Source organism: Lonchura striata, chromosome 1A (genome assembly GCF_050655825.1).
Source record: "Lonchura striata isolate lonStrDom1 chromosome 1A, ASM5065582v1, whole genome shotgun sequence".
Taxonomy (NCBI): domain Eukaryota; kingdom Metazoa; phylum Chordata; class Aves; order Passeriformes; family Estrildidae; genus Lonchura; species Lonchura striata.
The window spans coordinates 37410026-37435969 of NC_140741.1; the positions used below are offsets into that span (position 1 = coordinate 37410026).

General features: G+C 41.0%; 2 protein-coding genes across 7 annotated transcripts in view; one reads left to right on the plus strand and one right to left on the minus strand.

The window, feature by feature from the left end:
- CTTNBP2 (cortactin binding protein 2) overlaps positions 1-1643 on the plus strand; it is a 76678-nt gene extending 75035 nt beyond the window's left edge. Inside the window, exon 23 of the mRNA XM_085569390.1 lies at positions 64-1643. Within this exon, the coding sequence (XP_085425516.1) occupies positions 64-285 (222 nt within the window). The 3' untranslated portion in view covers positions 286-1643. The remainder of the gene's footprint in view (positions 1-63) is intronic.
- A 5230-nt stretch (positions 1644-6873) lies between these two features.
- The window catches only part of CFTR (CF transmembrane conductance regulator), an 86505-nt gene continuing 67434 nt past the window's right edge, over positions 6874-25944 (minus strand). For 4 of the 6 annotated variants that reach the window (XM_085569721.1, XM_085569720.1, XM_085569722.1 and 1 more), the window contains 6 exons: positions 22093-22335; positions 19127-19282; positions 12121-12210; positions 9770-9942; positions 9328-9433; positions 7530-7876 (listed from right to left, as the gene is read on the minus strand). In XM_085569721.1, the coding sequence (XP_085425847.1) occupies positions 7670-7876; positions 9328-9433; positions 9770-9942; positions 12121-12210; positions 19127-19282; positions 22093-22335 (975 nt within the window). In that variant the 3' untranslated portion in view covers positions 7530-7669. Of the gene's footprint in view, positions 7877-9327; positions 9434-9769; positions 9943-12120; positions 12211-19126; positions 19283-22092; positions 22336-25944 lie in introns of all 6 variants that reach the window. The other 2 variants (XM_021553473.4, XM_085569719.1) reach the window with 2 other exon arrangements.

Genomic DNA, 25944 nt, shown 5'->3' on the forward strand with positions numbered 1-25944 from the left:
AACCATGTCAAAAAGTGATACTTATTTATACACAAAATGCTTTTTTTTTTCCTTTATTTCTAGGATGGAATGCGTCCTCTCAGCAGCAGTCGAACTGTGGAAAGCAGCAACAGTAAATCAAAGACAGAGTTGGGTGTTTCAAAAGTTAAATCTTTTCTTCCTGTTCCTAGAAGCAAAGCCACCCAGCCTTCTCAGAATACTAAAAAAAGCAGCAGCAGTAATACAAGGCAAATAGAGGCAGATAATAACACAAAAAGAGAGATTTGGAATTTGCACAAAAAATAACAAGTAGAAAAATCCAATAAATAAACCTGCCTATCTTACAATTTTTTGTGTTCATATAATCTCTATTGCAAAGAACCAAGTACTTAAATATGTAAATATTTTTTTAAAAACAAACTGTTACCCTGTAATGTAAAGTTTGTACAGGACCACAGTTTTATTTCTATGTACATCAGTTCGAAATTATATTGATTTAAAGTTCAGAAATGGGCATTTTGCCTCCTCCATAGATGGTTGATTTTTTTCTTCTTTTAATATGAAAATTACTTATTTAAATGAGAATATTCAGGGGTACCTACCACAGGATTCTATTTGTGTATATACTGTACATAAATATATTCTGTTAAGTTCCCATGTTAACCTGCATTTAAATGAGTTGCACAATATATACAACAATGGCCTAAAGCTATTGTTCATGCATTTTAAAGACGTTTTATCTTCACTTAATGAAAAATTAGCGAATGTGGCAATAACTGAAATGTTTGGAATTGCAGATCAATTACTTTCAGCTACAAGCCATATTAAATACTTTGATTTCATCAACATCATCTGCCTGCTGAATTGTGGTTTTGTTTTTCTCAAGCTCTTCTTCATCTAAAATGTAATGAATTTCCTTTATAACTTTCATCTCTTAAAAAAGGAAAGAGATTGAGAAATTAAAATGCAACAGAAGTTATTTTTCTCAGACTCTTTGATAGAATTGAAGAAAATGTAATCATTTATTAACTTCATTTCTCTTGTATACTGTAAAAACTTTTATATGCTTCATTAGTGTTTTAAAAGCATCTAAGAAATAACAGTGTTTTACAGAAACAGATTTTACTGAAAAGAAATTTGAGCAAAAGCTTAACTACAGTATTATCCAAGATAATGTAGTAGCAATGAGTTACTATGTAATTATCAATTTCTGTTGTGGATTTAAGATGTAATTGCTATAAAATGATACTTGAGTTGCAGTTAAAATTAACTCTTTGTCATTTTTCTCTCCACCACTGAGGTAGATCATGTTCCCATGAGGGACAGTTTCTATGCAGGGCATATTTCCCCAGCCTCTTTCTACAATAGTTGCAGTTACATCCTTGTGAATTGTAGGAATGTGGAAATGTGCGCTGTTGAGATAGCTCACCTGTTAGGCAGGGGAAAGTGCAGATTTTTCTTGAGATCAGATTTGGATGCCTTTTGCTGAGTTAATGGGAGATGGTTTGGGGAATTTGGACAACAGTGATATGCCTCTAATATCCAAAAGAGCATTTTTCTCAAAATAAGCCTGGAGGAGGAAAGGATTAACTGTTTCCTAACACTTTGCCTTTGTATATAAAACAGTTATCCCAGATTCATGTCAATAAAATCTTTGTATGGCATATTGTCTTTCTTTCTCTTAGTTTGTGCACGTGTGTTGGCTCTATAGATATTGAATATTAGAAGCTTATTTCTGAAATAATTTCCTGCACAATATATTTAGAAAGTACCTTGTTTTTAGGCAATTGCTGTTATCAATAAGACTTCTATTTGTTGTGCTAGTAATGTGGAACCAAATATAGGTAACTTCTCTAGAGACTGATTTTTACTTTTATTTTTTTATTCATTTTTATGCTGAAAAATGGATGCTGCTTTTGTTGGTAGTTCATAGCAGAAATGAGTCAGCTGTGAAGCACTGCAGGTTGGAGCAAGTAGGATCCCCTGATGTGCTAAAGCAGTGAGCAGCAGTGTGGTAGCTTGTGTGAGAGACTCAGGTAGGTATTTCATGGCCAAGGAGGAACACAAGTGGAAGACACTATTTGTAAGGATCACATAAATTTCAACATCAGAATTTGTAATAACAATTTTTTTAAAGAAAAATCCTGACATGCTTCTAAGCCAGGTTTGTTCTGCATTTAAAATACACCTGGTAAATGTCACACCTGATTTAGATGAAGAGTTAACAGTGTGCTTCTGGGTAGGGAGATACTGGGCAGTGTCCTAAAGCATGCTTTGAGGCATATTTTAAAACTGCATATTGTCTATGAGAGTAAAAACTAATCAGTACTGTACTGTGCATGAAAATCTGCAGAGGAAAGAGTAACTTTGGTCATGGTGTGAAAGGTAGGTCTATTGCTAAATTTAGCATTGCCTTTCAATGCCCTCATTATCCTTCCTTTACAGCCTGCTGTCCTAAGCTCTCCATCTGCATCTTTCACCTTTTTGACTTCTGTCTGCTATTATTTTGTTTGTCTGTCTGTCACTTCAACACAGTCTGTGATCTTCATGCAGCTTTAATTTTACAGTATCTTGCAGATCTCCTAATTGGTGGTTCTCTAATTGGTGCTAATCTCTCTTGTTAGGCCAGGATCTTGTTAGCAGATCCTGCCCTCAAAGAGTGAACACCACAAAACCATAACACAGTTTGCTTTTGGCCATGCTGACTTCTCTGCTGACTTTATCACTTGGTTTGTGACAGGTTGTGCTGAAGCAAGGCTAGGCTCTGTTCATGAGCTTAGGGTTTCACTGTGTCTTCGGTTATTCCTGTGATGTTACAAACAGCGCTCCTGAGTGACTTGTCATACCAGCTACTCTGGGTTTGTAACGGGCAAAATCCTTTCTCTTCCTTGCTTCCTGTGTCTCAAGCAGAGAGGATTGGAGTGTGCTGTGGTGGGACACACCCCTCCATGCTGCATCTGCTCCCAGCTATTATCCCATAACTTTGAAAGACATAAGTGAAGAGAGAGACCCCATCTCCATGGAGGGGTATCTCAGAAAGTGTAGAGAAGCTCCTACGGTTGAATCCATCTGACAGGCCACTGGGGCAGTGAAAGACTTTTAATTTAGCCCTCATCTCACTACACTACATTTTTATGCACATCTCAATGTCTTCAAACAGAGAAACATGAAAGATACTTCTCATCCATCAGCTCTGGTAAGTACTAAACATGCCAGCTCTTCACTTCAAGCCAGTCCTGAAAATAAAAGCTTTCAGCATCTCTCCTATGGTTCTTATTTCTTGACAAGAACATGGACTGTGTTCCTTAATTGAATGTCTGAATCCATCAGACAATATTTGTCTTTTACTTTGGGTTGCTGAGCATGAACTCCAAAATTAAAACCATGAAGAAACCTTCTCCATCATTCAACAAAGGCAGCAAGATTCATCAGCAAGAGCAAAACCAGCAGGCCTGAGGCACATCTCTTCCTGTAATACAGCTTAAGTGATTTACAAAATACATCCAAAACCCTCCAGCTTTCCAGTAGAACTGGAGAAGAAAAACAACCTCTGGTGGTAGAAGATGCTTGGAGAAAGGATGAAGGATCACTTCCTTGGTTGTAACTCTGGCTAAAGTGATGTTTATGGTGATCAAACCATAGGTAAGAGACTTGAGAATTACTAAGTGGGCTGTTCTTCTAGAAACTTGAAGAAGTGACTTTAAGGGAGCACAAGGTATGGTGGTACTGGGCTGTAGTATCACTCAGAAACCTCTGGCTGCATTTTACAAGGGTTGTATTTTGAGGTTGAAGTGAGCCAAGGGGAACAAACTTATTATAAATACTGTTTATCTTAGGAACAGGAAATTGGTTTTAGGGAACATGGGGGTTTGTAAAGGAAATGTATTACTGTATTGCATTGTATTGCTTAATTTGCAAGATGTTTTTAGACAGCAACTAATGGTCCATTAATGAACAATTGTACGTCAGTTCTAAAGTGGTGTGGGTTTTTTTTCCAAATGTTAAATCACAACCAAGTAATTACAGACCTAAGATACCAAATCTACAATAGAAAAATGAGGAAAAAAATAATTACCAGAACATATTTTTGGTAAATAAAATGAAACAAATTATGTAATTCTGAAAATACATCCAGCAATTAACACCAATTTAGAATTAATACAGGAAAATGCTTTAAAAGGCCTAAAGTTACTAAGAAATAACTTAAGCCTGTTGCTTAAACAGGGTAGTTAGAATTCAAAAAGTGTAGATGCCATCAGGTGTTTAGCAGCTCTGATGTAACAGCTTGAGAGATTTGAGGCTTGTGGAACTGAAGGAGGTGGATTTTAAAAAAGACTCTGGAAATTGAGATTTAATGAATAAAGCCCAGCTGGTAAGACACCAGTTAAGCAACTGTGAAAACAAACTTGTTTGTTGGAATAGCGGGCTTGTTTGACTCCAGTGAGATACTGAGCAGTTCCCGGTAATGTGTAGTCATTTTGTATATAAGAGTTATGAAAATGGATAAGTGTCCAAAGTTCAAGATTGTTTAGGCTATCCTAGCTTAGCCTTTGCTCTCCCACGAGCTTCTTAGTGCTGTACTAGCAGTGTGGCCACCCTTCTCCACTGTGCTTAAGGACAGCTACAGAATCTCTTCAACTTTCTTTGGTTTCTTCTTAGCAGGCTGCAAAATTAAATCTCCATGTGTAGTATTAAAGTCAGCATGCTCTTCTCTTTGGCTGTACGTTGTACAGACCCACATTTCTGTATAGGTGGTTTTAATGACAAAGTGCTCTGGTAAGAGTATTTTTTATATCTGTTCTGTTCTATCAAATGCATGCAAAGCAAAGCACGCAAGAAGAAAAATTCCCTTAAGTAATGCTCAGCCTGTGCTTATGAAGGTCATTGTTCTTCCAGTGTTTATGGCCTCATTTGCTTCTTTTTTTCTCCCTTCCCTCTTGTGCTCCATTTTCCATCACGAACGGCATGTGCAACTTCCCAGATTAGTTTCAGGCGAACATCCCTGGGACCTGTCACCCCCTGACAGAAAGTACAAGAACACTTACTCTAGAAGCTGTGCTCTTCTCAACCTGTGTTGGAAAGGAGAGACTGTGTCATCCTCCTCATGGAGGCTGGTACTAACTTACCTCCTGTTCCAACCTGAACTCCAAAGGAGCTGAAGCAGTGGGTTGGGACTGAAAGAAAGAGCACACTCTTCTCTCAGTTGCCCTGAGAGGGCAGCATCTTGCCTGGGCTCTTTGGGACTGGCAGTGTGATGGTGGTAGCTGGACACTGATGGCAGAAGCTGTTTTAGTGAGTGTTGTAGTCCAGGGTGAAGGCAATCAGTCAACTGATTTACTATTTCCTTCAAATTCCTCCTTCAGAGTGTTTGTATCACCTATTCCCATATGTCCCATCTGCTACATGTTACTGCTGTATTTTTCTTTCCTGGCAGTCTGAATCCAGCTTACCTACTACCTTCTAACTCTGACAATGACACAAAACATGAACAGTTTTGCAAGCTCTGAAGCGTGCACTAGTTCTAATGACAGTAAATTTTTTCTGCTGATCTTTCTGATCATCTTGTTTATTTAGATTATAAACTCCCCCACTTGGTGTGTCTGTTGTAACTCTGAGTAACATCCTGAAAAAGAGCGACCCTTGGCACGCCTCCTTGGACTTGGCCACACTTCAGCAGCCCTGGCCTTCCAGCCAGCCTTGGCCACATGCTCTGTAAAGACTTGTACAAATGGAGAGCCGACTATATCAGAAAAGGGACAGTGTGGGGGGAACAGTTTGAGGGGGTAAGAGGAGTGGAGATGGGATTCAAAAGTGATACTGCTTCAATACACAGTTGGTCTTCCATTGTTAAAAATCGAGCAGAGCTTAGTGGCAAAGAACCAATGATGTGGTAAAATTGAGACCCAAGGGCATCCGGAGTGCTCTGTGAGCACGAGGCACTGCTTTGTGGAGGGAATCAGGCGGCGCAAGGAGGTGTCCCCCACAGAAAGAAAGCAAAGACACCCAGGTAGGTGCTAGAAGACAGACAAGCATAAAAGAACAGTATGAGGGACAGGGCAGGAAAAAAACCGCCAAAAAAATATTTGCAAAGGAAATGTGTAATGAAGGCCAGACAGCATGCAGTGGGGCTCGGAGCCGCAGGGGAACCAGCGTGGCGCAGGGCCGGGCAGCCCGGGGCTCCCGAGGAGCCGGGCCCGCTGCTCTCGGCCGGGCAGCCCGGGGCTCCCGAGGAGCCGGGCCCGGCTCGGCCCGCTGCTCTCGGCCGGGCAGCCCGGGGCTCCCGAGGAGCCGGGCCCGCTGCTCTCGGCCGGGCAGCCCGGGCTGGGCGCGGCAGCGCCGAGGCCCGCAGCGCCCCCTAGTGCCGCCCGACACAGCGGGCTCGACAGCAGCACCGCCGGCGGGGAACTGCACATCTGTCACAGCGCCTGCCCCGTTACGGGGGGCAGTGGGGCTTCAATGCGTCACACAGGCAGTTTCTCTTTGTAAAAATTTATTTAAAGAAAACAATAATCTAAAACACCTGTATATCACTAGAATACTTTAGTGCACAAAGACAGCATTGGACAGTACCTGGCCAGACTCTGGGGCTGCCCTCGTTTTCAACCGCTCTAGCATAATGAGACATTAAAATCTAGTAGCAAAATATCCCTGCAACAATCCAAATATAAAACTTTTTGTACAAATATATTTTTCTTTATAGTACGTAATCACTCTTAAAATACATAATTTTCTTAGCAAAAGTTTGCAACAATATTAAAATAAATAAAATATCCTAGAGAACATTCAGTTCCATAATAAAACTGCAAACCAGAAGGGTATAAAAATTAATTTCATTATTAAATTCTACTTCTGAGAGGTTTCTTCTTTTTTTTTTTTCTTTTTTTTTTCTTTGTTAGGCCAAAATAAAAAGCATATAAAGATGCCAGACCTCTGCAGACTGTTGCAGGTCCACTGCCAGGAGTCCTATCTTTTGCTGGATACTGATGTCAGCCTGCACTCATCCAATTGTGGGTGTGTGCAGGGTCAGGTTAACAGTCTCCTAGATTTTAAGAGGAAATACCAATTCTCCCTTAGCTGTGGCGACATGACAGATGTTGATTGGCTTCCAAGACAATATCCTTTCTTCCTTCATTTTCACCTATGCACGTGGCATTTGGCCTTTCCTGCTGTGCTGAAATTACAGTTGCTGCGTGGAAAACAAAGAGAAGGAAGTTTTCTCTGTGGCTTGCTGATATTGTCCCTTAATTCAGTTGCAGGAAGTGAATCCACAGAAGTTTTTTACATACTGATTTTTCTATTTTCCACCCAGATTTGATTATTCTTTTCACATTCTTCCTGCTGTCTAGTCCTCTCACCCCAGCAAGAACATTTCTAAAAGTTTTCTGAAACAATTAGGTCAGGCTAGTCAGGTTACTTCTGCTTGCCATCTCGTTTGTATCCAATCAGAGCAGCTTTTCAAAGGAAATCTGGTTTCACCAGTATAAGTGGCAAAACCTCAAAGAATGTACTAACTTGCACATGATTAACTACAGAAGGGAAGCAATTCCCACATGCTCATGCGGTCGCTTCAGTAAACACCTCCTGGAACGCTGAATTCGTGCATGGCTGAGGCAGGTCCAGAAGTGCTGGTCCTGGCATCATGGGGCACTGCTGAGCATTCACTCCACAAAGAAGGTCTCTACACAGCATCTCACAGCCTGGTCTCCTGCACTTCTTCCTCTGTCTCCTCCTGCAGGGCAGTGATTTGGGGTCGGGGTTTACGTTTGCTGGAGTTTCTGTGGTGTGCTGGCAGTAGCTTAAGGCGCTCAGCGTGACTGATGGCCTGCCTGAAGGAGCTCTTCTCATTCAGCAGCTTCTGAATGGATTCGTACTGCCTCAGTCTATTGTCCTCAATTACCTGGAGAAACATCACTCTGTTAGAAGAGCAGTGGTGGTGCTCAGCTAATGCAACTAATGGAGCAGGGAAGAGACATGAAAACATGGCAAACAACTTCTAACAGAAAAAGTCCAATTTACAAATTCTAATTTCTAGTCTGCAGTTTCTAATTAAAACCACAAAAACATGCATTAAAATTTGAACATGTGGAAAAGGTGCCTATTGCCCAAATTATAAAGTGCTGCTGCACTGGCTGGTTTTTCCTTGTGACTTGGTTTTACCTGAGTCTCTTTGTTGAAGTCTCCCAGTACCTTGGCATTTCCCTGGCACTGCTAGACCGCCCAGTTCAGAAAGCGTTAATTTTTCCATCACAAGCAGAGAGAGAAAGCTGCCAGCAAAGTGCTGGCCTTTCTTTGCTTTCTTCTCACCAAACAAGGAAGCACTGCTCACCTCTGAAGGAGACAAGTTTGCCCTGTAGGGTTGTGCCAGTCTCCCTGTCAGACAGGAACCAGGGAAAAATCAGGCTCCTTCGCTGGCACTGTAATGTCAGCACATCCCTGGCAAGAGCACAGGCCTGACAGGAGAGAATTTTAGCATTTCTGTTGCTAAAATATGGTCTGGAGGGTGGGAAGCCTTTTCAGAGCTGAGGCTGCCTGCCTGCTAGGTCTCTGCTGCCACAGCAGCTGGGAGCAAGGCTGAGTCCAGCACACACCCAGGAGCAGCACATCCAAAAGGATGTACAACCTGCCTACTGACTAGCCTGCTTTAACTCCAGGCACTGTTCCTCCTGCTGTGCTAATGCACCCAATCAAATAGACATCGAAAAACATGTTTCACTCTGCTAATAAAACTTAGATGCCCACCCATAGAAGAGTGAAAAAAATACAGAGAGAAGAATCTAATTTTTAAGAACAATTTACATAACTTGCATTTTCTTTACTAACCATTTTTATGTAACAAAGGAAATACCCCAGGACTCCAGTAATTTGTCCCCTTGTTTACACATGAAAGGAATATTTACATGGCTTGTTGAAAGAAATCAGCAATTCTGATCATCACGTACTAAGAAACTCCTCTTCCCCAGGCAGCCTCCTATTGCTCAAGTGCAGCTGACTCTGCATTTGCAATTGTAAAACTTTGTGAGATGCTGAGATTTTTCTGAATCTCCAGAGCCAATCAAAAACATAAGGCACCTGGATCAGCAGCTGGATAACCTACACAACTTTCCTTCTGGTCGAAACTTTCCTTCTTGCTCCTCCAGAACATGACCCAGCTCATCTGAACACAGATGTCTGTCACAGATCAGGAGAAGGAGCAAACAGGAGCCTGCTGCAGTTCTGCCAGTGGGTAAGTTGTTCAACTGCCCTGAATGACCTCCATCAATCCAGAAAACATCACTTCCACTTGGTGTGTTTTGCATGTTCATCAAATGTGGTGAGACAGCAGTAAGTGAGCCTCTGAGAAATGCTCACCAAAAATCTCTGGCATTCCAGCATCGCCTCCAGCCTGTGCTCGGAGAGTATCACCGTGCAGTTGGCAAACGCATGCTTCAGGGTCTTCCTGATCACTTGGGAAGTTCTGAAAGGCAAACAAACAATGAAATGTTCATGCCCATAACTGCACAGGCCCATAACACAGATGTGTAACAGCCTGGCTGTGGGTTGTAGAGCTTCCACGCAGGGCCACAGCTCTGTGGTGCCTTAGCTGCATCTCTGCTGTCAAAGTACCCATCAGCCATAGAGTAAAGGTTGTAACCTTTACTTCCCTGAGCCCCTGCACAGAATTACCAACATAAATTACTGAAATCAGGCTTAGTAATAGGCCAGACAAGTTACAAAAGATCTCTTTAGATGGTGCTGCTTCATGGGTTTTCTTATTTCATATTAGAAAACAGAACAAATGAACAAAACATACACAGGGTCCAGGTGAGCACTTGGTTCATCGAGCAGCAAGATTTTAGCTTTGCTGAGAACTGACCGGGCAAGGCACATCAGCTGTTTGTGGCCATGACTGAGGACGCAGCCGCCATCCACAAGAACAAAATCAAGCTTGCCTGGAAATTGCTCTATTACAGACTTCAGCCCAACCTGCCGGAGAAAAAAGGAAACAAAAGATTGTCAAGACATAATTACTGCTGACTGTGGTAATCACTTACATGATTGTAAATACTACAGAAAGTCATTTTTTAAAGGAAAACAGGTCTCTTTGGTTCCTAGGAGTTTAAAAATACATGAACAAAATTTATATGCTACATTACAGCAACAGAGAAAATAACCCCAGTTACCCTGGCTGCTGTCCTTACAGCTCTGACAGTGTTTTCAGTGCTCCTTTTGCTGCCCCAAAGGTCTCGTGCACTTTGGTTATACTAAAGGCATGAGGGGTTTCCCTCTGGCATTCATGACAGTATTTAGAGGGGTGCCCATGCCAAGTGAAGCTGCTGCCTTTGGACCAGAAATCAGAGTCCAGCCCAGAAGATGTTTTCTGTTTCTTCCAGTGCTCCTGTCTACTCTCCTTGGGAGATTTACAGCTCCAAGGAAAGCTTTCCATATTCCACAGATCCAAACCAACTGTGGTCCTTGGCCTTATCAGCAGAGTTTCATGAGACATTTTTACAAAACATGAAAACTAGGAAATATATGTGAGTTGCACGGCTCTATAAAACACTATAAAAATTTAATGAAACTCCAGGAACCTATAACACACCCTTTTGTGTCCTTAATGAAATTTTGCATTCAGTGGATGGAAAAGGTGCTTTCTTCTTAAAACTGCTCAAAGTTTCTCCATGTACCCGTAGGGTTCAGAGAGCTAACTGCAGGAGTAAGACTTAAGCTCACAAAAGTTGACACAAGTCTGACAGGTTCAGGTGCTGAAATATGGGGGCAATAAAAAATGCAACATCAGACAAGGCCTTGTTCTCTGCAGTTGATTGCAAGGAATGTAAAAAGCTGATCTCAGGAGGATCCTCTAAATCCTCAGCAGTCAACATGGGCCTAGAATAAGCTGACAGCTCATTTCTGTGCCGTGCTCCCAAAGTTACACTGACTCACTGCTGAGCCAGACTTCAAGAGCATGAACTTGGTAAACAATCCAATCACTCCTAGTAAAAAGCATTACAGCTCTACAGCTCTTTTTTTTTTTTTTATTTGCTTTGCATTCATGCCTGTGCAATGAAAACCCCAGTATCAAATACAGATTTGCCCAACTCCTTAATAATAAACACTTCAAAATAAAATTTTTTCACACCATTGTAAAAGAGGTTTAGCTCTTTAAAATCCCAAGCTCAATTCAAATACACACTAGAAACAATCCTCCAAAGCAGGGGAGCTTATCTTCTTCAATAAAGAGGATATTTATCCACACTAAAATTTTTTATGAGCCTCAAAGAAGCAGAGAAACAGCACTGAGCATACTGTTTCCTCCACTAGGGCGTCTGAAAAGCTGATGTCACACCATCTAAACAAAAATGTCATGATATTTTCATTTGACAGTAAATTAGTCACAGAACATGTCTACTTTCCTCTTTTCCAAATATAGGGAAGAAATTAGAAAAACCCAAGAAAGCAAGCAGAGACAGAGTTAACCTCCTGGATGGGAAAGGAGGAAGCTTTCAGATTAAGTCTCACACCTGTAAACATTTTTTGATACTTGAGACTTGCAATGAAGGAAAGCAGCACCAATGTATGGTTAGGTCTGCATTAATTAGATCATCTGTACCTTGGAAAAAGGTACCCACCTTCTAGGCTGTGGCCCTTTCCCTCCTGTAATGCTCACCTGACTTTTCCTGGGCATTGCAGACACCTCTGCAGCCCGTGCAGCCCTGTCACAGCCAAGAGGCTGCGCCTGACAACTGCAGTGTGTGGCACCAGTGCAACATGGAAACTGAATCTGGCCCCTAAGCTTGGGAATTGGAAAAAAATATGTTGTAGAAACCTCAACAAAATATTAGAAGACAACCTTCAGGTTAAAAATTCTAGCATTCCATGGCTCCTATTTTCCATGGCAGAGGAAGCTCTGTGATACAAGTACAGCAAACGCCTGAATGCCTTGTCAGAGAGAGCTCCTCTCAGCTGGCTTCCCATTGGCCTGATAATTGAAATAACTATAAAAAACACAACAGATATGGTTTGTAGCACAGCATGACCTACCCCCTGCACTTGTCTCCTAAGATTCTACATAAATGTGAAATATGACAATCATTAGACCTACACTGCACCCTGCTATAACCACATGACCAGAGGGAGACAAATAACTCTGAACAACTTTACCTCCTCTGCAACTTTCCATATTTCTTCATCATTCCACTGCCCATAAGGATCCAAATTCATCCGAAAACTTCCAGAAAATATGAACACTTTCTGCAAGAAAAAAGACATAAGAGACACAGGTAAATAGATAACCTGAAACAGTGTATAAAGCATTAGAAATTGTGAAAATTACAGATGAAAGAATAACCTTCTGCAATTATCAGGTAGAGCTAACTGCAGGTTATTTAATATTGTTCCGAAAAAAAGTGATTTTGAAAATGCTTATATATTAAGAAAATCTTAGCCAAACTTGTCTGAAGACCAGCAAACCCCAGATTTCAGCAGTTTTCAGAATAAAACATTTATTTCCCATGTTTTCATTTTGAAATAAACATTTTAAAACTATTTTTTGATTCTTGTTTCACATAGTCAAACATATCAAAAGCAAATTGTCACCCTAAAGTGTGTGTTTCCACAATTTTGCTTAGAGAGGAAAAACTATTGCTTATTTGTCAAAATTCAGGGACATTGTCCTAAGGAATTAATTCATCAAGGAATTAATTTCTTTTTCTAATAAATTGTAGCCAAAAACACTTATCAGCGTCATTCTGTTCCCTGGCATTTTACCATGCGCCAGTCCCATCTCTAAAGATGTTCCTTCCCTCTCCCACATGCCTTCTTGGGAAATATTACCATTTGCTTGCTCTTTCTGTGTATGTACGCAACAAATACCAAGAGGAAAAAAACTGAGACAATTGTTTTCTCCCATCTTTCTCAACAAAGTAATTACTTAGAGAAAATGTGTTGAAATACCACTGATTCACAGCCATATACATTCCTGGAGTCTTGGTAGTCAAACACTACCAAAAGCAGCGAAGGACTGTACCAGCAGAAAATAACAGAGAGAATACACTTAGCAAGTGCTCTCCCAGAGTTTGGCCTGTCTACCACAATTTCCACCTGACCCAGCCTGGGAACTTGGCATTCTTTCATCAGATTTCAAAGTGATTTATACACACACTTACACAACATTTACATTCATAATTTAATCATAATTAATTAAAAGTGCAAACATTGCAGATAAAAATAAATTACATTAATTTGATAGATTAAGATATGCATACCTTTGCCAACGTATTTGGTGTAAAAGAAAAGGAAATAACTAATTCAAGAAAACAGAGAAAAGCAGCTGCACTGTGGTGCTGTGCACTCAATGGGGTGGGTTTAAGCGCAATGATACCTTCAACACATGGCAAACAACACACTGAGAGAGCTGCAGAACCACACTAAAACACACAGAACTACAGTTTAAAATCAATCACTTAAGTAATTTTTGTAGAGACGGGGGGAAAGAGTAGAGCCTTTCCCTTATAATTGTTATTGTTAATGACAGTGCAAGGTTGGGTGAAGTACAACAGTCCTTTTCCCATGCCCTGCTCTGCTTAGTTGGTGTAAGTGGGGGGTGACATATTTGCAGCAGGATTAGGCTCTTCCAAGGAATGGGTGTGGTGGAAGCAGCAGTGCTGTGGAAACAGTGTCAGACGTGGGTTTGCTCACACTGTGAGCCCCACACATTTAACTAATGGAATGCATGTTTTCATTTCTCAATGGTAAAGAATAGTTAACTGAACAAACCAGTTTTAAAGAAGATAGGGCTGAATAACATTCCTGCTGAAGTGCACCAGGCAGAGTAATAAGGGGTACAACCTTCCTCTGAAGCTGCTATTATTTCTAATAACTGTGCTTTCAAGAAGCAGGGCACTAAAAGCAAGCTATTCCCAAAAGCAGGGTTGGGTTTTCATCCCCATAAAGTAAATATTCCATTGTCCTGAATTCTGGTACTTCTCTCTCCATTTCAACACCTCCTTCCTCCCAGCTCATTAGAAACCATATAGGGTTCACTTAAGTAAATACCATATGAGTCACCTGGGCAATTAAGGGTCTGCTTGAAGAGAAGCAGAAATAAATCTCTTCAGTCTTAAAAACTTGAAGTCTAAAGTGAAACAAAAACACCCAAAAGTGAATATGAAGGACTTACATTGTTCATAAATATGGAAGAAGTAGAAATAAGGAGAGCATTGGAACAGTGAATGGATGGCTAGGTAGACTGGCAGCAAATCTGGAATAATTTGTTTCTCAGTCACTTGTTCAAATTCCCACAGGATGACAGTGGGTGTGATTATACAACAGTTTCTTAGACCTGACATCCACCCACAAGCAAAACATTCAGAAATATAGATATGGTCATGTTTATGTTCTGACCACCCCAAATATTGCAAATCAACCCTTCTGAAGGGCATTATTCCCCATTAGTGGATACAGCCTCTGTGTATTGGTGTGTGTGGCAATAAGCTTCCTAAGCAATGTATGCGTTATGTGGAGAATCAAGACCCCAGAGTACCTGACTAAATGCTTACAGAAGAGTTAAGGATCAGCTGGCAAGAGGCTGCTAAGGAGTAAAGGTATCCTGGCTGTGAGTAGCTGCTGCTGTAACCTGTGTGCAGGTCCTCAGCAAGACCCATGGACCCGTCTTCCCACATGCCCCAGGGCTGGAGGACAAATGATCAGCTGGATCCAGGCAGCAGCTCCATGCACAGAGAAGTTACGAGTAACGACAGCATGACCTGACATGTAGTCTCCTCTCCTTTGTCTGTGTTATAGCAGCAATATCAACACAAAGTAAAATCAAGCTACTACGTGAATGCTTTAGTACTAGATGCAAAGTTAGAGGATTTGTGTTCATAAGTGTCCTTTAGGGACTTTACATTGACATAAAAATAAGAGCATAGAAACAATAAAACCTGAAAGGTTTCTGTGACCAGTTCTGTAACATTCTCCCTTGAAGACACCAAAACATCTGCCTCCTATAGAGCTTACTGGTAAATATAAGTGCTGTGACCCTGGCAACACTGAACCCATGATGTACAAAACAACCTGTGTGGTGCCCAAAACAAGCATGAGCACGTTAATTAACGTCCCCAGGTGCTCTGCTCACGGCTCTGATGCAGCAGACGCTCCGGCTGTGGTGATGCCGGCTCATCCCAGGCTCGGCAGGACCCTCCGTGGGAGCACCTTGGGAAGTGGCCCCGCTCGGGCTCGGGGGGGCTGGCACACCACAAAGCAGACATGACCTCCAAAAATAAGCAAGCCTGAAGGGTATGAGAAATAGTGCTAGAGACAGACAGATACAATGAATAGAATGTGATAGCTGCTGAAAAACTGGATCTACGAAGATAAAAGTTGCAAATTTTCACTTCTTCAGTAAAATAAAGGAGCAAATTTTTTTTTTTTTTTTTTTTTTTTTTTTTTTTTTTTTTTTTTTGGTCAGCTAAAGCTGGCAGCCCTGCAAACTCTAGAAAACTTGTTATCCATGTTAAGCTTGATTTTAACTCTGTATGGAGTATTTATATGTAGAAAACAGTGTGAGATCCACTAGGACACATGGACTTGTACTAAATAAAACATCAGAAGTCATCCCCTTCCTCAGAGCTAGCAGCATCTCATGGGTCTCAGGTCTCTCATCACTTGTTTTAACTGGAAATCAACTGCAGGTCTCCTGTTCTCCATTCAAAGACAAATTTCTGAAGGTATGTCCTCAATCTGACTCCATTAAATGCTTCAGGATGCAATCTGCACGAGGACCAATGCAAGAATGGAAATCCTCACTCTGGAAATATGGTGGGCAAATACCTGTAGAAGAATCATCAGAAAGACCTGTCCAGGAAGAAGAGATAATGGGTACAATTGCTCCACAGCCTGGTGTCAGTGGAGCAATTGTTTTTGGGAGAATGACAAACAGCCTGTAGGAGCAGTGTTGGGCAGGCTGTGCTTCAGCAGTGCAGCTGTGTGAGCTACAGCAAGGAACTTCCTTGTGGGTGCTTCAGGAAATATGTTTTATATGATTTAACCCTTCACACCTCTACAAGGCACGACAGCCAGATTTGAGATAGTGAAAGAAACAAGAGGTTTACCTTTGCTTCCATTCAGTGTGATCCCTGACCACCCTGCAGGTCATTCCAGCACAGCCTGCATGGAGCAGAAAGCAGGCTTAGGACTCTGTGTGCTATGTGGTTGTGCATTAGTGAGGTTCCCACAGTGGAAAAGCACTTCTTTTCTACTAAACTGGGAAACTTAGGGTTAAGGAAGAGAAGGAGAGTGTTGGAAAGTTTTCAGGAGGAAGCATGCCTCAGGTAGAGCTCCATTCTCCTTTTGTTGGCGAAGCCTCTCCTGGAGACAGTGAATATTCAGGTGTTGCTGTAGGAGAGCCTCCCAGGAAAGGAAAGGCAATTTTTTTTTTCCATTCTGAAGCTTTAGGTGAATGGCAAAGAACAAAAGGCTCCCTTTGTTCTGCTGGGAAAGGTAGGGTGGCATATGCAATTTCTCTTTCCTGCTGGGAAAGTGCTGCTGAAAACTTAATTTTGTTCTGAATGTGGGAACTTTTGAGGCATAATGTGCAGTTCTTTGCCAAGGCTTTGGGACAAGTGCTGTGAGCTGAAGCATGCAAACAGGCTGGCAACTCTCATGACCTTGCAGAGAATGGAGGGCTGGGATTAGCTGGCATTGATCCATGTATCAGGGACTTCCAAATGTGAACTAGATGTATTAATTTTAACAATAAACTAACAATGCACCTCGCTAGCAGAAGGGAAAGTTATATGCTCATATAATAAATATCTCTTGCATTTTGCTGATGGCTGCAGAATGATATTTTCTATAGCTATAGTGACTATATAGTGAGTGCTCAGCTATGAGAATTATCCCTCATATTTTCACTGGGACAATGAGACTACTTGTTACCAAGCATTCAGATTTCTTCTCAGTCCATGCATTCCCAAGGACAGCTGGAGATGGAACACAGAAATTCTGGTGGGCAACCCCATCCCAAAGGGCAAAAGGCTGAGAGCAAAAAGAGGACTATGGGAGAGATAAGGAAACCCCTTCCAATACAGAAATTTATACTTGGCAGTATAGGAAAATTTTCCAATGTAGACATACCATTCTGGTAAAAGCATCCTTCATGCTATACAGCCATGCTTCAGAAAACAGCTGTATAACATACCTGTCCTACAAACTAAATACAAGCAGCTGCACATGCAATTCACTGCACAGACTTGATCTGAATGGGGGAAATTTTTTCATACTCGCAAGCAACAATCACTCTGCAGAACTGAACCAGCTGTAATAAAGAAATAAAAGTTTAAAGGAACAGATAGATATGAAAATATTGAAGAAAGGACAGAAGTGGTGAGAAGAGGTCAGTTATCAAATGGCAGCTTGCCAAGCAAGCCTCAGCTCTGCAGATAGTGTGTAACTGGCAGAGCTCAGGTAAGAAATTAGTCCAACCCATGGACTCAAGACCGCTCTGTTAGGCTGGGTTTGTTAAGGGTGTAACGTGGCAGGGAAGAAGGGGTCTGTTCTGACAAGATCAAAGTGCCAAAAATTGCTGCCTCTAAAAAATTTCAGAGCATGAAATGCACCAAGAAAAGAGAGTTGTGTCTGCTTTGAATGCCTATTCTAAATAAATGGCACTTGTGCTACTATGGAATAACATATTTGAAAGGGAAGCTATCAATACTCAAAACTGATCAGCCCATAGAAAAATTGAACTCTGAGTCCTCCTTGTGTTTGCAAAATCAAGGCCATTTTTCTTCCAGCATGACTATTTCGGTGTCTTTTAACAGTGACCCCAGCTATAAAACTCAGGGCATTTTTATGTTAAACTGTTTGGCTGTCCCAGAGTGTCTCTAACTATTTTAAAGTGCCTTATGTAGTCACTGCAACAACAGCTTTAACTACACAGACTATCATTAGCTTTCTAAGACAATAACCACCTTTCTCAGATGGGAAACTATAAGGGAACAAACCAAATCTTCACAGAAAAAAGATGGAAGCAGCTTTATTGTGGGGACAGGATGGGGGGAATTGCACAATTAGGGTCTGACAGCTAATAGTTAAAAGGGGTTTCTTGGCCACCTTGGTCAGCCCACTCCTTTGTGGGTGTGTCAAGGAGGAGGTCAAGGTGACTGAGGACTAAACCATATTTTTCTGTCTCTGGAGCTAGTAGCCACCCTCAAGGATGGTTAAAGGCAGGACAGGCTGCATGGCCCCTCACAGTGTGGCAGGCTGATCTGCAGTTAGTCTCCCACTGCCACCTGATACAACGAGCCACTCATTGGTAAGATTACCATCAAGTGTTATTTGAATTAGTCTGCCACAGTCACAGGATTTCCAGGGGAATGAATACTGTTATGGAGGAGATTGTGTATGTTTTGAAACTGAAGAACTATCTGATGCATAACTGTCAAAAAAGAGATGGCCAATATGTATACCCATGTATCAGTGTTGCTGGTAAGGATAGGCATCAAAAGTACAAAAGAGTTAAAATTCTGCAATTCTTTCCGTCAGTTTTCATTTGTACCCTTACAGTGAGCAATCACATTTTAGTTTTACTGTATGCAGACAATAATGTTCATTTTTCAAACAGATAATCCTGAACTGTAACTGATACAAGACTCTGTCCAGCGGCAGGAACATTGGCAAGAGACTCAGAAGCCCTAGGTTTAAATGTTTGCTAAGTTTGCCAGGGAAAACACACAAATGTGCACATGTGGCCACATGTTAACCATAATATGTAATGTAGAGCTTCAGAAAGTAGTAGCTGAGAACACTGATTATATTTTTTTTTCTTCAGGTGGCACTATCTTATCCTGAATCAAAATGCAGACTGTCTCATAGAGGCAGGGATAAGCAGGCTAGAAACACTTCTGTTTGAGCGTGCTGTACCTTCCCATTTCTAGAAGAGTTCTTGTGGGAGCAGCAAGGGATTTTTAGGGAGAAACCCTAAAAATGCAAAGTTTGCTGTGAATCATTGCATCCTTCCACCCATCCATGCCACCTCCCTTTTCACAAAATCCGTGTTTTGTTTGTTTCTAGGCATACAATAATAAACATCTTAAAAGCAACTATGTACATACAGATATAGAACCAATGAAAATAAAGGCACAGAAATATCCAATAATCTCATTACCTGAGGAATCACTCCAAATGCTTTTCTCCATTGCTGCACGCTGACTGTGTTCCAGGAGACTCCATCAATCTGGATATCCCCTTCTGTATTCAGCAGTCTTAAAAATGCAAAAAGTAAAGTGCTTTTTCCTGAACCTGTTCTTCCTAAAAGGCCCACCTGCAGTGCAAATCATACAAGCAAACATTTAGTACTCTTAGCATATTAGTCATAGACTAAGGCAAAAACCTTAGAGGTCTCAGCAGTAAAGAACAGTCCAGATGGGTCTCAATGGGATAGCAAATATAATTTATGTGAGAATGATAAAAGCCTACAGCAAGGGCAGAATCAAACACTGGGGAGAGTCTTCTTTGTTTTGTTAGAATTAACTAGATGAAAAATCTGTTATCCTATGCTTAGCTGAAGGACAGAAATGTGCTTGTCTCTTATCTTGCACTGATCAGCCCAGCTCTTTGTGCCTTTTCCCTTCACTTTGCCACAAAGCCCTCATCAGCAAAATCACACCCAGAAATCAAAAACTAAGTAGTAAGGGCATTTGTATCACCCTAGTAAGCTACTCCATTCTCATGTGATTAAAAATAAAGGGTCTAACTCTGATTAGTGGGGTAGCCTGGGGCACAGGCAGTGGTTACAGCAGACATGCCATTGGACACCTCTAAGCATCTGTGCAAGTCCTTAACCTGCCAAGTTGGCACTGATTTTCCTTACCTCTAGGGTGTGAAGAAACATAATAAGGTTAAAAGTTGTGTTTCCCTTGTAGGGGAACCAACCTATTGCCAGAAAAATCAAATATCTACAGTAATCACCAACAAACTCCAAAATGCTGCTTTTCCAACATTTGGGTTCACACTGCTCACAATGTCCTGTCTTGAGTGTGGGCTGCTTTTGTAGCATGACCATACTGAAGAATGGCTGAAGGCTTGTAGTGAATGGGCTACATCTGGCTGGTGACTGTCATTAACAGTGTTCCTCAGGACTCAGTCCTAGGGACAGTTCTCTTCCACGTATTCAGCAGTGATCTGGATGCAGGAGTCAAATACACCATTAACAAAGCTGCTGATTGTACCAAAATGGGAAATGCTGTTGACTCTCTTGAGGACACGAGGCTTTGCAGAGAAATCTAGATAGTTTGGAACACTGGGCAGTATTTAATTGCAATTTAACAAGTCCAGTTGTCAGATTCTGCACCTGGGATGGAGCAATGCCAGGCACAAGTATAAAGTGGGAGAGGAGTGGCTGCAGAGCAGCCCTGCAGAGGGATCTGAGGGGCTGGCTGCCAGCAGGATCAGTGTGAGCCAGCTCTGTGTGCCCGGGCAGCCAAGAGGGCAAACCCCATCCTGGGGTGGTCACACACAGCATCACCCCCAGCTGGGCAAAAGGGGTGATTATCCCACTCTTTGGCTTTGGAGCAGCCTCAGTGGGAGTGCTGTGTGCAGCTCTGGGCTCTGCAGTTTCAGAAGGATGTGAAGGTGAGTGACTGCATCCAGAGGAGGGCAACAAAGCTGGTGAAAGGGCTGAAAGGAATGTCCTGTGATGAGTGGACAGGAACATGGGCTTGTCTAGTTTGGAGAGGAGGCTCAGGGCCAACTGATTTGTTATCCCTGGGATCCAGTGAGAGAACATATAGAAACGGTTTAAAGATGCACCGGGAAGGTTCAGACTGGACATTAGGAAGCATTTCTTTGCTAAGATGGTGGTCAAACACTGGAACAGGCTTCCTAGAGAGGTGACTGATGCCCCAAGCCTATAAGTCTTTAAGACCCTTGATAATAAGCTTTAACTTCTGGACAACCATGAAGTGGTAAGGCGATGGGACTAGATGATTATTCCATTCCATCTCTCAGCAGAGCAGAACTCCTCTATTTGCTTCTTGTCTTACCTATGCAGTAGAGACAAATTCTTTCCAGTTTAAGGAGCATCTGAATCACAGCCCTTGAGGAAAGGATTTTTGGTTTTACTGCTCTCCCCTTTCTCTGTACAGTATAAAAGTGTCTTTCATTTTCCTTACTCCACTGCTTCAAGGGATATTCCAGGAGCTAAATTTACCAGCCTGCAGCAGCACCTGCATCTCAATGTTCCAGGAATCACAGGTGTCTCTCTTTCAAAGGCGGAGTGCCTTCAGGATGTTGCTACAGGAAGTCAGAACTCTAGGTTCAAAAATTTGATGCCCTCAAACTTAGTAGATGAAACATTCAGTTCATGTAAATCACAGCAAAATCTACCAAACCTGGGCAGAGTCTGGTACTATCCAAATTAGGAGTGAATATGTGCCTCATGTCGAGGGCAGGGAGCTGTCACTGAACCTATTCTCATTTACATGGGACAGTTAAAATCTCCTCCTCTTCCTCCATATGGCTTGAACTCAGGAAATCACAAGCCTTTCTTCCCATGCCACCAAGGATAGGCCTTTAGCATGAACTTGAAGCACAGTGTTAAGCTTCTACCTAAATGCTGTCCTGAAGCTAAAGCCCTTTCTTAAACACAGCCCCAAACACACATGAAGATTAGAGAGGTTTGTCAATCCTGTAAAGAATAGAGCTGTTTATGGTCTGTAGTACAATAATTCAGGGTGGTGTAGAGCCCTCGTGGAATGGGTGAGACGGCACCTCCACCCTCCGGCCGCCGGAGCCAGCGGTGCGTTACCCTTGGCACGGCAGCCTGTATTCTTTTGTGCCCTGCCCCATCGGGTCAGGCTGTCCCCAGCACCTGCATTCACCACCAAGCTTCCCTCTCCACAGCAGCAGAACTTCAGGCATAGGAATACAGCTTGGGAAACTGTTGTATATGTATTTTATCCTAAGTCATTTCTGTTCTTCAGTTAGTTTAGTAAGTACTTTGTTTTGCAACAATTTCATTTAGAAAATCTTACTGGACTCAAAACCCTCTTTAGTCATCAAATAGGTTTATGACAATTTTATACTAAAGCTTAATAGAAGTCAGAAAAAAACCACAATAAAACAGTGTCTTACCCTCTGCCCTGAACTTATTGAAAAGGAAATGTTTTCTAGTACAGCAGCTCCTCCATCACCGTATTTGGCTGTAAGGTCTTTCACAGTCATCTGGCCCCCAGATGGCCAGTTCTTCTCTTCCTTCACATGCCTGTTTTCTATTACAAGGGCATCTGAAAACTGATTATTCTTCTGTGGCTTAATGCTTTTTGTCTCTTCTGTTGGCATGTCAATGAATTTAAATATTCGTCCGACAGACCGCATCTACAAATCAAAACAAATGTATTCTAATTGTAATTCATACTAAATTATCAAAACAAATAAAATTAAATTGTTCCTACTTCCTAGCCAGAACAGTGAATCTTTTTTTTCTGTATAAGCTACTGTCATGAGTAACCCAAAACTTTATTGCACTATGATCTAAGCTAAAGGTAGCTACTTCTTGTCTAGAGCTCTAGATTCCATTGCACTTTACTACTGACTTTGATCCAATATGTGATTCCGCTCGCTTCCTTTTAACATGGACATAGTAGCTCTTTCTACCTTAAAATTGTATTTTGAAAAATACAAATTATGACTTGTATCTATGAAGACAAAATATAATCACAAAAACAACAAGAGCCACTTGAACTCTTTCCTTCAGGAAGGTGTGGGTTTGCCCAAGACCTGAAGTTCTTTGAATAAAGACTGATCGCCAAAGATCAGTAGACAGCGTGGGATTTGAAAAATGCAAAGCAGTAGCATTAAGTAAAAAAGGAGCAATCATAAACAGTAACATTAGAGTAGTTAAGAGAAGTTATAGTTAAAAAAAAGTTTGTAGGAAGTTCCATGATAATGAATTTTTTATCAGTAATTATATATATTACGTGAAATAATAAAGTCTTGTAGTTCATGAACTTTAGACAGAAGTTGGTAGTAGCAGTCTTGGTGCATTTTCAAAGGAACATGGGACTAGGAAGGATCCTCTTGATCTTTTTATCAAATGGGTCAAGGGTTAATCTCCTTCATTACGACTTCACTGCTCAGGTGGTCAGAAAACATATTTTTTACTTTATGGACAGGTTTGCTGTTATAACTTTATTAATTTTAAATTCTAAAGAGCTCCTATTACCAGCTGCTTTTCCCATTCATTTATGGAGGGACACTTTAGATCCTATCACCCTTTGTTCTCTAGGACTAAAGAAAATCCAGGTTTAAGGCTCTTTCTTAATATATGTTCTCCTTCTCCAAATTCCCCAGTTCAAATCAAGCTTTCCTGTCTAACCAGAATGCACACAGCATTTTGGATGATGTTTAACCAGGACATTATGCAAATCCATTGTTATTTCCCTATCTGTACTAGGAATATCTGCATTAACACATGCTAGGATCATACACTATTTTCATCACAGTCACATCTTACAGTCAGCCTTTGAGTGAGAGATAGTCAGCCAAGCTTTTCTCCATTTTATCCATTTCTAACCCAGATCCTTACTTACAGCTGAGGCTATTCTTAGCATTCCCTAAATCCAAGGCTTTGCAGTTTAGTTACTGAAATCTATTTAATATCTGCCATTTGAGGTCACCTAATACATGTAAACTCTCAGGATCCTTTATGCCAACACTGCCTTTCAGTTTTGTGTCACTGGTGGGTTTCTTGAACACTTTCTTATTTTGTTGAGAGCACTTAAAAAAGATTAAAATGAGCTCAGTCAGCAATCTAATCTTTGTTGAGTAGCCTCCCTACAGGTTAATACTTACAGCTTAATGCCATTTCCTTTCTGACCAACTCATTAACTAGTTTACAGTTGTAATAATCCTGATATCCTTCATTTATATAATTCCTGAAACAGAGCCACAACCAGTGCTTTCCTGAAGGCAAATCAGATCTATTACATTACTTTTATCTGGAAAATAAATCATCAGTCACAGTTATGAGGGTAGTGTGATGCAACCCTAATGTCAGCAAACCTAAGTAACTCCAATCTATAAGCATCACATTTTTAATTAATAGTTAAAAATACTTAATTAATACTTAAAAATAGTTTGTAGAGACTGCTGCTATCACACTAACAGACTGATGGTGGTATCAATGACTTCTCATTTCTCCTTTGCAACAAAAAGTTGAAAGTTATTTTATCGCATGCCACCACCACTGCCTGCTTGTTTATTTATTTGAAGTGGCCATTATAAGATTTCCAGCTTCTCAACCAGTTCTTCCTCAACACTTGCATGTGAGGTCTGCTCTACCTGGTATGGATGGCATTGTTCCAGTCTGGTTTTACATGTTTAAGTGAAATGTCCACCTGCAGAACCAAATCACCCCTAGCTGAGGATTCTGATTTTAGATGGACTGATTCACAGGTGGTCACAGGTGTGTGTCCCTCCACAAACTGTACAATTTAGCGAGACCAGTATTCTAGCTAGTTTGCATGTAATTCCTACCTCAGATATTATAAATCCTATTTCTACCTTCTGGCCCACTTTGAAGTCCGCAGATTAAACACTGCCTTTTTAGTGAATATTAAGATCAAGTGTTTATCCAGCTTTTGGGCCATTTGCAAGCCTAACTCTGATTTTGTCAAGTTTCTCTTCTCTCTTTCTTGACCTCCAACACATAGCTTGTTTGGGTTAAAATTAAAATCCATTCTGCAGAGACTGTCATTCCTAATATACTGTCAAGATTGTTGTTCATGCTGGCAGTCCTAGAGTCTTCAAAATATCCTATTTTTCTGCTGTTCAGGAAACAAGCTTCAGCTCCTTACTTGAAGACAATGTGACTTCCCTTTACATTCAGGTACCTCAGTACCCCAGTCCAATTAATGAATTAATTAGATTCCTTGTTTTACAAAAGCTTGTTCCTGTAAACAACATTTGTTTTCTAAACTGTATTCTCAGAAATAGATTTCTGTTTAGTGATATCATGGAAAATCCTTTGTACATCTTTAACTGCTTTTATATTCTTTCTGAAAAGTGCTTCTACTTGACAAATTAGGTACAATTCCTTTTTGCTCTTCAATCCCAACTGAAAAACTATTTGAGAGATTTTCTATGTGGAAGCAAATGCAAGGGAATACTGGGATCATAGTTTATATCTCAGCATCTTGCAAAACGATTGTGACAGAAATTCTAAAAAGCATGTTAACACACAAGCCCATCAATTCTTATTTCTCTCTCAACCACTGTGCAAGATGGAAAAGCATGGTCATCATCATGTTCATATGTTTATGCCAGCTCTTTTTGGTGATACAAACAAGAAGACCTTGGATCAGGCTGACAATTTTCTCCCCATCTGGCTGTCAATAGTAAATCCTACAATGCAGTTATTTTAAATGGTGTTTGATGGTACCTTTGTTTTCAGAAAACTTAGCTTTATAGAAATATAGTCATTTTAGAAATGCAGATCTTTCTTGGCTTCATCAAGAGCTGTGAATGTTTGCAGGGGCAGAGATTCCCCATAACTACCCAAGAGGTCATACCACTACACACTGCCTAATGTCTGCTGTGAAGCCAGATGGATGAGAAGCATTTCTCTACAAAATAAAATTTCATCCCAATGTCCTAGCTCCCCTGAAAGACTTATCATTTATGTATTGTAGACAGTCAATAATTTAAAATCAATTCTGAATTCCTTGTTATATAGCTTGAATTATTATTTAAATCTGTGCAGAATGTAGCATGTCAGGAACATTTGACAAAAATATCCATTCTTCCTTTTATGGGTAGAAATGTTCTGTCATTCATAATGGCAGGTATAGGATAGGTGACAGCAAATTACTAATCCATTATTTCCATCAGTACTGTGCCAGCTATATTCAAGTTTAACTAGTACTTTTGAATAAAGGCGTATATTTACTATTTTCATCCCCAAGTCTATGGCATAGTACACTATTT